We start from the raw sequence: 13,078 nt of genomic DNA on the forward strand, positions 1-13,078 counted from the left end.
AATTTGTTTCCGGGGGCAGTGGGCCCAACTTCCATTGTACCTTATTCTCATCCTACCCTCCACCCCCCAACCCAGAAGGGAATTGAAACTTCTGGGGCGCTTTCTCAGGAGTTGGGTTCATGGAACTCGGAATTCTTCCAACTCTGTGCTCCAGACCTGCAAGCGAGAATTCAGGCCTATGTGTACAAATAGTGTTTGTGTCATACATTGGCACCTATTTATTTTCTAATAAATCAATGTGGAGGAAGGACTGACTGGATTACATAGGAGGTGGTCTTCTGCTGTGTAAGTGAAAGTCAGAATGCAGATTGCAGACACGTACCTCATGTAGTGAGTTGCGCATTTATATCTTTCAGTCAGTAATGTGTTTAATTGTATTTGATGTTATACTGAAATAAAGCATTGCAAAGCCTTATTACCTGAACATTTCTTAACTTTTAATAATACTTTAATTTCAGTGAATAATGTGTTTAATTGTATTTGATCATAGAATCATAGAATTTACAGTGCAGAAGGAGGCCATTCGGCCCATCGAGTCTGCACCGGCTCTTGGAAAGAGCACCTTACTCAAGCCCACACCTCCACCCTATCCCCATAACCCAGTAGCCCCACCCAACACTAAGGGCAATTTTGGACACTAAGGGCAATTTAGCATGGCCAATCCACCTAAACTGCACATCTTTGGACTGTGGGAGGAAACCAGAGCACCCGGAAGAAACCAACGCGGACACAGGGAGAATGCGCAGACCCCGCACAGACAATAACCAAGGCCGGGAATCGAAACTGGGACCCTGGAGCTGTGAAGCAATTGTGCTAACCACTATGCTACCGTGCTGCCCCTAATGAAGTTGTACTGAAATAAAACATTACAAAGCCTTATTACCTGAACATTTCTTAACTCTTGAATAATGCTTTAATGTGGATTTTCTGTATCTTGTGATATCAGTTCTATTGGACTCGAACTGATGCACACATACATGGGTACAAAAGTGCGCAAACATATCAACAACTCTTTAACGATTACCGTGACAACCATACAGGAGGTGAAATGGGAAGAAGAAAACCAACATTTTCACTGGGCCTTTTATAAAAGATATTCTGCACGAGCTTGTTCAAAGCAGCCTATCTTAAGTATTAAAAGTAATTGCATTCATACTGCGCAGCATTTTAATTTTTTTTAAAGATCAGGACATCCCCATGGGCTACTTGTAGTTACAAGGCATAGAACATGTGTGATAGCTGTGTAGGTATTCTACTTTCAGCAACTTGGCAACAGCCACTAGCAACAGGAGAATTGGTACAAATTCCTGCATTGTGCAGCTTGGTGAGTTTGAATCATGCTGAATGACGTTTGCATCAAAATTTGCCCTGGGGTCCAGTTTGTGCAATTCATCATGGCTCTATGCAGGAATGAGGAAAAGCTGTCACGGAAAGGATTTCACTCTGCATTGTTCAACTAACGTTCCCAGTGGGTCAGTCAAGAAGTGTCATTATTGCAATCTGTGGAGCTGTTTCATATACTCAAAGTTACAGGGGGGGATTTTCCAAGCCCCGTGCCGGGCCGGAGAATCGTCGCAACCGCGCAATGCCGCCACCGACACGCGATGCTCCGAGGATCGGAGAATCGGCGCTATTTACGTCGGCACATTTGGCGCAGTGCTAGTGACCGGCTGCTGTCCGCTGCCGGGCAGCCGATTCTCCGGCCTTGATGGGCCGAGTGGCCACACAGAAACAACAGAGTCCTGCCGGCGCCGTTCACACTTGCTCGCAGCCGGCGGGAACTCTACGCGTAGGGTCACGGGGCGGCCTGAGGGGGGGAGGGGAGGGGGCTCCTTCAACCGGGGGGGGCCTCCGATGGGGTCTGGCCCGCGATCGGGGCCCACTGATCGGCAGGCCGGCCTCCCCAGCTCCGGTCCTATTTTATTACGCAGCCGGCCCCCGAAGCCCCACGCCATGTTGCGTCGGGGTCGGCGCGTTGGGGAAGTTCCCGCGCATTCGCGGGTTGGCGCGGCTCCACTGCATAGGCCCCCTGTGAGGGCCAGAATCGGTAGAGCCTGCACCCGTTTCATGCCGTCGTGAAACACGACGGCGTTCACGATGGCGCGGACACTCTGCCTCCATTTCGGAGAATCCTGCCCACATTCGTCCCATTCTCGAAATTAAGTACATCCGAAATAGGAGCAGGAGTAGGCTCAGCAAGATCATGACTGCACCCCACCCCCCATGCCCCCCCCCCCCCCACACACGCCATTCCTCTTGACTCACTTGTCGATGAAAAATCTGTCTGACCCAGCCTTGAATATATTCATTGACCCAACCTCCACCCCTCAGAGGAGTCCACAATGAGATGCGTAAAGAAACTTGTTTTCATTATTAGACAACTATTTACACAATACACTTAAGGTCCCAGCTAGGACTACTCTGCTCGCACTCCCATTTGGGTTGAGCTTTTACTGCCAGAGTTCATTATTCCGCTGATGGCCCCCCTCCGCGCAATGGAGAAGCTCGTATTCTAAGAGGAGGGGGGTGGCTAATTGGTCTGTCCCCGTGGGTCTCATGCAAGTTATGTCACCCGTCCCTCCAAAGTCCAAAGACTCTTCCGAGGAAGGTGGAGTAGGACAGCACCTGTTCTTTTTTTCTCGTAACTGTTCTTCTTGCGCCTGTAGAGCTGGGTCAAGAGGCATATATCTGGACGTCGAACGCCGCTTCCTTGCTGATCATCGTGGTGGAAGTGGCTGCTCTTCGGTCTGTTCACCGTTGAAACTTCCAATGGCTGGGTCTCCGTCTCAGATTCGGAGTCCACGACCTCCCTCATCACTGTGTCGCGTCCCCCAGGAGACAACGCCCTCGAAGCTACTGGTGACGGGGTTATCTGAGTAGAAGCTGGTTCCCCCGGAGGAGTTGTGCGTACAGCTGGCTCCTGTTTCTAAGGTGGTGTATATGCTTTTTTATTACTCGGTCCTGTGCCCAAACCTGGTATGAAACTGGCCATGTCTGCTGAACTACTGTTCCTAGAACTCACTTGGCGTCATCACCCAAGTTCTGAATGTAAACTGCGTTACCTCTAATGACTTGTCTGTTCCACGTACGCCTGTTTGGGTGACACCCTTGCTGCTCTTGACCATGGCTTATTTTCCGGCCAATATCTGGGAATGCACGGCTGAGATGGGTCCAAAGATTCCGGCTCATTGAAAGATCTGCTTGTACTAAGCCAGTCGCAGCATGTAGGGTAGTGCGGTGACAGAGTAAACATTTGGCCTGTGTGTGTCGAGGGATCTCAAGGTTTTTTTCTTAAAGCCTCTTTTAAAAGTTTGCACCCCTTTCGGCCAACTCATTTGAGACTGGGTGGTACGGGGCTGTGCGGATGTGCCACACCCTGTTTACCTTCATAATTCTTCACTCGTGAAAGGCCTGCCGTTGTCGGTGACCAACACCTCTGGGATACTGTGTGTGCTGAATGAGAGTCGCAGTTTTTCAATTGTTGCCTTCAAGGTAGTGGATGACATCTTGTGGACTTCTAGCCACTTTGAAAGGCCATCCACCACAACTAGAAACATGGAGCCCTGGTAGGGACTGGCAAAATCTGCATGAAGATGCATCCAGGGCATCTGTGCCATTTCCATGGGTGAAGAGGCACAGCGGATCAGAGCTTCTGCAGTTCCTGGCAAACACTGCAATGTTGTACCAATCACCTTATCTCTATATCCAGGCCTGTCCACCAAACTTTGGACAAGCATTTTGATTATTGATATGCCCCGGTGCCCATTATGCAGATCTCGCAGTATGAATGACCCTTGTTTGGGACCATGATGTGAATCCCACACAAAAGGATGCCAACTTCGACGCTGAACTCTACTCTCTTTGTGGAAAAGGCCTTTAACTTGTTGGGCAGTTTCCAATGTTTACCCCTGTATAGCATGATGTAGGCGGATTTGGACAATAAAGGATCTGTTTGCGTTCATTCATGTATGCGGGCTGGGGGTGTTGGTGGTCTTTTGGTGGTCTTGTTGGCAGTGGAAGTCAACTCAAAGCATCCGCGTTCACGATCTGCTTCAGGTCCCAGCCGGGACTGCTCTGTTCGGTTCTCATTTGGGCCAAGTGTCTATTGCCGGGGTCCATGACCCCGCTGATAGGACCCCACCCCTTCGTGGGGAAGCTCGTATTTGACGAGCCTCATGGGGATGCTAATTAGTCCATCCCCGTAGGTCTCATGCGGGTTATAACACTGGTGTAGAGAGTCCCAAGGATTAATGATCGTCTGAGAGAAGACATTTCTGCTCATCTCCATTTTAGATGGAAGATCCCTTATTTTGAATCTGCCCCCCCCCCCCCCCCCCAGTTTTAGATTCCCCACGATCATCCTCTCAGTATCGACCCTGTCAAGCCCCCTCAGGATCTTATGTTTCATGATGATCACTTCTCATTCTTTGAAACTCCAATGTGGATCGGCCCAACCTGCTCAAACTTTCCTCGTAAAATGATGTCATGCGACTGGGCGTCCCACCCACCATCGCCAAATTGTGCGAGGGCTGAGGGGTGGAGCGCAGGCCACTGAATTTGGCTGCACTCTGAAATAGGCCAAGTAAATCTGTTGGTGGGCTGAGGGGTGGAGCGCAGGCCTCTGAATTTGGCTGTGCTCTGAAATAGGCCAGTTAAATTTGTTAAGGTATTGTTAAAAGCTGGACCCTGCAAACATTTGGAATCTCCCTCGGGGACTAATGTCATTCTGCAACTGTCTGAATCAGGCCAGCTGCAGGTAGGCCGAGACCATGCCCAAGTTGAGTCCTCAGTCAACAAATCTTTAAATGGTAAGTGTTTAGAATTTTCATAGTTTAAAGAGCTAACCCCTTTGAAGATAAAGTATCAGCAATACATTAACAGCCAGGTGAGGAGCCAGCATTAAGAACTTTGTCAATTCAGGTGTTGTCACCCTCCTGAGATTGTCAGCATTGGAGCAGTGGGCAGGATTCTACCTGAGCACCAGTAAGGCTGCAGCTATAAGCTAATGCTGCCCGCTCAGAAATGGGTAGCAGCAGCCTGCACAGGAAAGGCAGAGCCTCGGGCATCATGAGGCCAGAGGAGAGGAATGAGGGATATACAGGAGGAGATACTCCCCTGAAGACAGAATCTACAGTCAGAGGGAGAGAGACAACTGCAAGTCTCAAGGTAAATGTTCACGGACATCCTGTGCCCTTGTCAGTGTCGGACCTCTGCAATGTCTCACAGACGGTTGCACACTGATGTATCACCCAGGTGACAGATGCCCACATCACTGAGGTTGGACAACATACAAGATTCACAGCTGATGGGGCATTCCAGGGTCAGAGGCACTTCATGTAGTGCCTGGATGGGTTGGGTGGTATCCTAGCTACATTATCCCCTTGTAAAGGTCTCGATCTTTGTGGTGATCTCTTGCACACTCCATAACATGGAGTACCTCAAGGACAATGAGTCCCTGGATGGGGACAACTCACTGGATGAGGAGCAGGAGGTAAAAGAGGAGGAACAAGAGGGAGAGTGGAACAAAGTTGTTGCATGACGAGGTGCATTTTTTCTGTCACCATCTGGGAGAGTACCTCCCTTCTCTCCCTCATGGGTGGCAAATCTCTGGCTCCCCTGCAACATATTTCTCTTCCCTATGGTGCAGTGGCAGGCTCTGATATAAATTCTCTTCTCACGGCAACCAGCGGCCTCAGTGATGGCTGCCTTGGGTGTCTGAAACCCACCTCTATTCCTGCCCCCCTTAACTTTGAATTGGTCAGGACACCAATCTCCATTTCAGCGGCTAGTTTCTCCAAAATCCCAAACTAGACCATTGCAGAGGGCTGTCAAGAGTCAACTACATTGCTGTGGGCCTGGAATCACATGTCGGCCAGGCCCGGTAAGGACAGCAGATTTTCTTCCCCTAATGGGCATTCATGAACCAAGTGGGTTTCCCCAGCAAACAGTGTCAGTCAGTTTTCCGTCAAGAGTTGGGTTCTAACACAAGATCAGGCTGGCTTCTGTTTCCCACCTCTGTGACCAAAATCTAATCCTTTATGTCCTCCTCGCAATTTGGTTTCCCAGAAAAATTGACTACAATACACCCTATTTCTTCATCTAAATTAGCTGAAGCTCATTACTCTGATTGCTGTGACGTCTCACTACTTATAGATTGCCAGTCTGAAGATGATTATTTTATTCTGACTGTCTCTTCCTGTCAATTAGCCAATCTGTGCTAATGTATTATTCCAACATCATGAGCATTTACCAGTATCTTCTGGGGTTATCTTCTATTTGGTACCACATAAAATGCTTTTTGAAAATCCAAATGCATGACATTTGCTGGTCTCTTTTATCCACCCTAATTATTAAATCCTCAAAATATTCTGATAAATTTGGCAAACACTAGTTCTCTTTCCAAAAGCCCTGTTGGCTCTGCTTGATTGTATTATGATTTTCTAAATCTCTTGCTTCTACTTTGTTCACAATGTTTTCCAGCATTTTCCCAATGACGATGTTGGGCTAACTGACCTGTAAGGTTTCCTGCTTTTTGTCTCCCTCCTTTTTTGAAAACGGGGATTATATTTACAGTTTTCAATCCGTTGGGACCTTTTCAGAATCTTTGGAAGATGACAACCAATACATCCTATATCTCTGTAGCAACATCTTTTCAAACGCTACGATGCAGACCATCAGATCCAGTGCCATTTATTTCCATTAGTTTTCCGAGTACCTTTCTCTAGTAGTCGTGGTTATTTTAAGTTCCACCCTCTGCCCTTGATTTCCTACTATTCTTAAGATACTTTAGTGTCTTTTTTTTTCTTTTCATCACTGGCAAGGTCAGGATTTGTTGCCGTCCGTAAATGCCTTTGTACTGAGTGGCTTGCTAGGCCATTGCAGAGGACAGTTCGAAGTCAACCACATTGCTGACCTATGTAGGCCAGGCCAGGTAAGGACGGCAGATTTCCTTCCCCAAAGGGCATTTATGAACCAGGTGGGTCTTTACAACAGTCAGTGTTAGTTTTCACGGTCACCATTGATTTATGCTCTCTCCTAAATATTGTTTGTGGGCCTGTACCAGTTCTTTTTTCATCTATTTCTTATCTCCACTGAAACTGGCATGCTAAAGATCTCCCAGTTTGTTGTTGCACCATTGTATTCGTGAGGTGCCAAATGCACATGTTGCAAGGAGGGGAGAGGTCATTGCATTCTCCCTGAACAGAGAGAAACGGGTGGAGCTTGCATATGACTTAGCCAGGAAACTGGGTTACCCCAAAGTGTTGGGTGCCTTCAACTGTGCACGCATGGCATTGCACGTGTTGCCTCTCACCACTGAGATGTGCCACAACTGCAAAGGTTGCCACTTGCTGAATGGATAGTTGGGGTGCAACCATGCTCATCACATCATACAGGAGAATGCCCAATCCTGGCAACAGTCATGATGTTTCAGTCTGTGGCAGGCTGACAAATTCTCAGTCTTTGAGTCACCATATCAAAATTGAGGCTGAAAGCTGGTCGACATGGGCTATCTGCTTCAAAGTGTAAACCACTTCGGGCAGAGATAAGGAGACATTTCTTCACACAAAGGGTGGTGAGCCTGTGGAATTTATTATCACAGGAAGTAGTTGATGCTAAAACTTTGAATATATTTTAGAGGCGGCTGGATATAGCACTTGGGGAGAATGGGATCAAAGGCGATGAAGAGAAATTAGGCTATTGAGTTGGATGATCAGCCATGATTGTGATGAATGGCAGAGCAGGCTTGAAGGACCAAAAGGCCTCCTCCTGCTCCTATCTTCTATGTATCTATGTATATGTATCTATAACTCCACTCCGCAACTGAACCACTCCTGGCAAGCATGGGTGCAATGAGAGTCGTGCTTCCACCTGAAATATCACAGAAAGAAGTCTTACAACACCAGGTTAAAGTCCAACAGGTTTATTTCAGACACGAGCTTTTGGAGCACTGCTCCTTTCTGAAATATCACAGTGGGGACCATTGCAATGCTGAAGCAACAATTACACTGCCTTAGTTGCTCTGCAGGAACCCTCCGGTACTCACTGGAGTGGACCTCTGGATTTGTGGTGGCCTGCTGTAGCTGAACAAGTGAGGAGTCATTCTGGTCGGGCTGTCTGAGATTGCCACATTCAACTCTGGTTCCTGGGAACACAATCCCTAACTTAGTTTGTACAGGAGTCTGGCACCTTACCTATATGTCTGTTCCAGACCATACATTGTCTTCTTGGCTATAATATAAAGGAAAGCTACTGCAGAACAACCATTCCATTCCAACTTTATCCAACAAATCACCCAACATTCATTGAAAGGTAAATTATTAACTCTTGTGCATTCCCTTAGCGCCTGTCCTGTGTGTTCCTTATCCTATTATTGCGCGCTTATGCAGTACCACCCAGTGGTTGTAGCATGGATAGAGAGTGGCACGGTGGCACATTTGTTCGGCCTGCTACCTCACCACACCAGAGGCCCAGGTTCAATCCTGGCCTTGGGTGAATTTGGTCTGTGTGGAGTTTGCACTTTCTCTCCGTATCTACGTGTGTTTCCTCTGGGTGCTCCGGTTTCCTCCCATTGTCCAAAGATGTGCAGGTTGGGTGGATTTGCCATGATAAGTTGCCCCTTAGTGTCCAAGGATGCAGGTTAGGGTGGGGATATGGGGTTACATGGCTAGGGCATGGGAGTGGGGCTGGGTAGTATGCTCTTTCAGAGGGAAAATGCACACTCGGAATGGCCTTCTTCTACATTGTCAGAATTCCAGAAAGGCTGCTGACTTTCAGTGGGGGAGACTGCAGACGACCTTTCAGAACCTCCTTGAGTAAATGGACCCGGAAGGTCCAGCCCCGACTCCACCATCTCGGTATGAGTGGCAACAGCCTGGCCCATTTGTTTGAAAGGCAGCAGTGAGGGTGGAGTGGCAGTGGTTGGAGCACGAATCGTATCGGCCTGAGAGAGAACAGTGGGCCCAAGCTCCATGGCAGCACTGCCACTTTGCCATGACCACACTTCAGCTACTTCAGTCATCTGCTGCAATACAGGTTGCTGGACTGCTGTGAGACCCGAAAAGCCCCTTGGAGCACTGACAGTCACAGCCATGGTGGCAGAAATTTGAACTTATGTGGCACATGAGCTGAGATTTCATGACTTCAGTCTGAGCTTCCACTGTCGCTGCCAGGCATTGGCTGGTTTCTGTTTGGGCGGCAATGGAAGCTGAGACATTGACCATCAGTCACAGCATCATAGTCTGACCTGCCAGTGTTTTCATGGAGTTTGCCACCACTCCCATTGGAAAGGATGGGCTCCAATGTCTGCATAAAGACATGTGCCAAAGTGAAACTGGACTGCTGCATGCTCTTTAACAGTGACATCAAACATTCTGACAGGCACTCAATGTTCTGCGCACTTTTGAATGCGTAACCTTCAGCGCTTTTCTTTTTTTTTTAATAAACAATTTTATTGAGGTAGTTTTTGGCTTTATAAACAGTTACAGACATCATCAGAAAGGAAGCAAAAAAGGCAAAAATGTGCAAACATCCACGTACTTTCAATACTTCCACCGTAACATATTGCACAAGCCCGCTCCCCTCCCACCGGTACTACCCGCCATATTTTCCCTCCTACTCTATTCTACCCCCCCTCCCCCCACCACCCTGCTGACGCTCACTCTCCCGCAAAGAAGTCAATAAATGGTTGCCACCTCCGGGTGAACCCCTGCACAGATCCCCTCAAGGCGAACTTAATTTTTTCCATCCCCAGGAAACTCGACATGTCCGCAAGCCACCACTCAGTCTTCGGGGGCTTTGAGTCCCTCCACGCCAATAATATTCGCCGCCGGGCTATCAGGGAAGCAAAGGCCAACACATCGGCCTCTTTCTCCCCCTGGACGCCCGGGTCTTCCGAAACCCCAAAAATTGCCACCCCTGGACTCATCACCACCCTTGTTTTTAGCACCTGGGACATGACCCCCGCAAATCCCTCCCAGTACCCCCTCAGCTCCCTTCAGCGCTTTTCTGAACATTGCCCCATCGATGTCCTCATCTGAGGCCTCAGTAGCAGAACCTGTGAGCTATCCTATCCACACGCCCCCCCTCCACCCCCCCACTGTTGTCTTGGTCACAGCCCACTCATGCTCAGTGACTCATCACATACGAATCCCACCCCGATGCTACCCTCTAAAACTTCTCCCATTGCCAGTATCTGAGTTGATGGCTGCAAGCGTGAGATCAAGTGACAATATTTCTTCTTTTCCAGACTCTTGTTCCTGCTGTTCTTCAAACCCATGTTCTTGACCCAGCTGGCAGTTATAGGCTATGTGAAAGGACAAAGGGTAGGGTTGGCATCAGTGAAGTGAGGGAAAACAAAAGGAGCATACCTACACCATACTTAAATTATAAGGGCAAGTGTGATGAGAAGGTGCATTAGAAGAAAGATACAGGAATGCCTACTCATCATTGTATGAAAGATAGACAATCCCAGTGGTTGGCTCCATGTGTCGAAGTTCATTATTTTTTCACTGGGCACTGATTGAATACGTGCACATGTTCGTATGTTTACATGAGCTGATTGAATGTTCTAAGTTTGTTCCATCTTTGGAAATCACTCTTCATTTTTTTTCATCACCCCTTCTTCAAATTCTTTGCCCCCTTTATTTCCTGCCCCCAGCTCTTTGTTACCATTTAATTTTTGTGCACATCAGACATTATGGGGCGAAGACAGGAGAATGGGGATGAGAAAAATGTCAGCCAGGATGGAATGGTGTAGCAAACTGGATGGGCCGAGTGGCTTAATTCTGCTCCTATATCTTGTGGCCTTATGATCAGCATGGTAGCTGACAGTTTGGCCTCGCTCCAGACGGCCACCAGTAGGTCTGGGAGCACAGAATTGACCCATTGGCTCCAGTTCCTTTTGGTAAGGACTGACTCGACCATCCCTGTTGCTGGTTGCTCAGGGGCATATACTGCACATCTCGCCACTGAAGAACGATGAGGAATATGATCCCTGGCTTTTCCCTGCATATAGCCAGGGTCGCAGAAGCAAGATATTGTACCTTCCATTAAAAACTGTAAGAAATCAAACAACTTGTGGGGTTGGAGGGGGCCGGGGGGGGGGGGGGGGGGGGGGGGGGGGCACGGAGTTAGATCAATGATGTTGCCTCAGGATCTTCCCGATTTATTTGACTCTGTCACATGTCTCTTGTTTTATTCAGCCAATGCCATACTCTAGCCAATAGTTAAAGTTGACAATAGAATTATTTTGCATTCTACTTACAGGGACCTTTCAAACAACAGGATTGGATGCCTGAGTCCTGAGATATTTACAGGTCTCACCAGTTTGTCTAAACTGTAAGTACATAGCCTTTTACTTGCTTTTTGTCACTGAATGAGGAATCCCTTTAATGATGAAATACGTTTTGAATTGGTGTTAGCAGGTTACTGAGTATTTATGGGCAGGGTTAGTTTTAAGCAATTTTTCTAATAAACGTTGGAAGACATTAGACGCTGATTCGTGGCTGGGCCAGCAAATGCTGTCATGGAGTTGACCCTTTGTTTCAAGGTAGAAAGGATGGGCTCCCGGGTCTATGCAAATCCCCGTGACAAGTTGGAAGTGAACTCCTCCAGACTTCTTGACATCGACAACCGGCTACCTGTTAATGGAGCTACTGTTAATGCTACTAATGGAGGAAGCCCATCAGTCTTTCCCTGTATGCTTCCAATTGAAGTCCTCATCTGACTCCTCTGCAGCAGAACTCCTGTGTCACCTCGCTCTCTGAGGAGCGACCAACTACTCACTTCTGCCTTCGCTGGGTGCAGACTATTTGTGCTCAGTGACTCACTGCATGCAGATGATGTCTCTGTACTCTGTTAAGACACCCTGGGCTAGTGCCTGTAAATCCAAGCCCCACTAGATCTGGAGTCACAACACAATTGAAATTAGCTATTACTTTTCAGAAAGTACCCACGTCTTTGGTCTTTGGCTGTCCAATAACTACAGTCACCAGGTTTGTAAATTAAAACACAATTAATTTTTATTAATAACAAAACTAAAGGGGCAGGGTGGTTGTTCAGTGGTTAGCATTGGTGCCTCATGGTGCTGAGGAATCGGGTTCAATCCCTGCCCTGGGTCACTGTCTGCATCGAATTTGCACATTCTCCCTGTGTCTACGTGGGTCTCACCCCCACAACTCAAAAGATGTGCAGGGAGATGGATCGGCCACGCTGAATTACCCCTCAATTGGAAAAAATACAATTGGGTACTTTAAATTTATTTTTAAAAATAACAATAACTGTAATTAAATATGCAGCAAATACAACTGGTTAACTATTGTCCAATTCCTAACTCTTCTTTAACTCACCCACCCTCCGCACACACACATGACAGGCAAACACAGAGGGGAAAGAGAGATGTAAAGGAAAATAATACGAAAGGTAAAAAGCATAAAGTTCTCTGGGTGCGATCCACTGACCACATTGCGCCTGAATGGGAGCGTGTCGTGGCCAGTAGATCTCAGCAGGCCTTCCGCGGGCTTCCCGTCAGCCACTACGCCTCCTGGGATCTAACCAGATCCCGTGAAGCGTCACGATCAGAATCCTGCCCATATTGGGTGGGACAAAGCTTTGCGCTTCTTAGTAAGTTTTAAACCCACTTAGGCCCAGCGCAGCGGTCGCTAAAGGGGGAGGCTCCCGCCCATGGACATTTTTCCCAGAGCTTTTGCAGGAGTGGGGGGGATCGACCTTTTTCCGCTCTTTGGAGCTTGAGGGATGGGCGGCAAACCAAACCAGTTTTAAACTGGTGATAAACTTCGCGTGAGTGCGAGGCAGCCGGAGCGGAGGCATCGAGCTCAGAGCACGGGGCCGTTGGAGCAGCGGGGGCGGAGTCTGACACGCATGAGGCAGTCGAGGTAGTGGGCCTGAATTAGGAACATGAAACAGCCGAAACAGTGGGACAGTGGGCAGACTGTGAAGCAGCTGGAGCAGCAGGACTGAGGGCATATTGTGACGTAGCTGGAGCAGTGAGACTGAGGTCAGTGCTTGAAGCAACTGGAGCGACGAGCTGGGCCTAGAACACGAGGCAGATGAAACTGCG

The 13,078-nt window shown here is 48.2% G+C and overlaps 1 protein-coding gene across 2 annotated transcripts in view; it reads left to right on the forward strand.

Annotated features, from left to right (window-relative positions):
- The window catches only part of LOC119951080 (adhesion G protein-coupled receptor A3-like), a 664,838-nt gene that overhangs the window by 296,469 nt on the left and 355,291 nt on the right, over window positions 1-13,078 (forward strand). For both annotated transcript variants that reach the window (XM_038774125.1, XM_038774126.1), the window contains exon 4: window positions 11,266-11,337. In XM_038774125.1, coding sequence (XP_038630053.1) covers window positions 11,266-11,337 — 72 coding nt within the window. The remainder of the gene's footprint in view (window positions 1-11,265; window positions 11,338-13,078) is intronic.

Source organism: Scyliorhinus canicula, chromosome 16 (genome assembly GCF_902713615.1).
Source record: "Scyliorhinus canicula chromosome 16, sScyCan1.1, whole genome shotgun sequence".
Classification (NCBI taxonomy): Eukaryota; Metazoa; Chordata; class Chondrichthyes; order Carcharhiniformes; family Scyliorhinidae; genus Scyliorhinus; species Scyliorhinus canicula.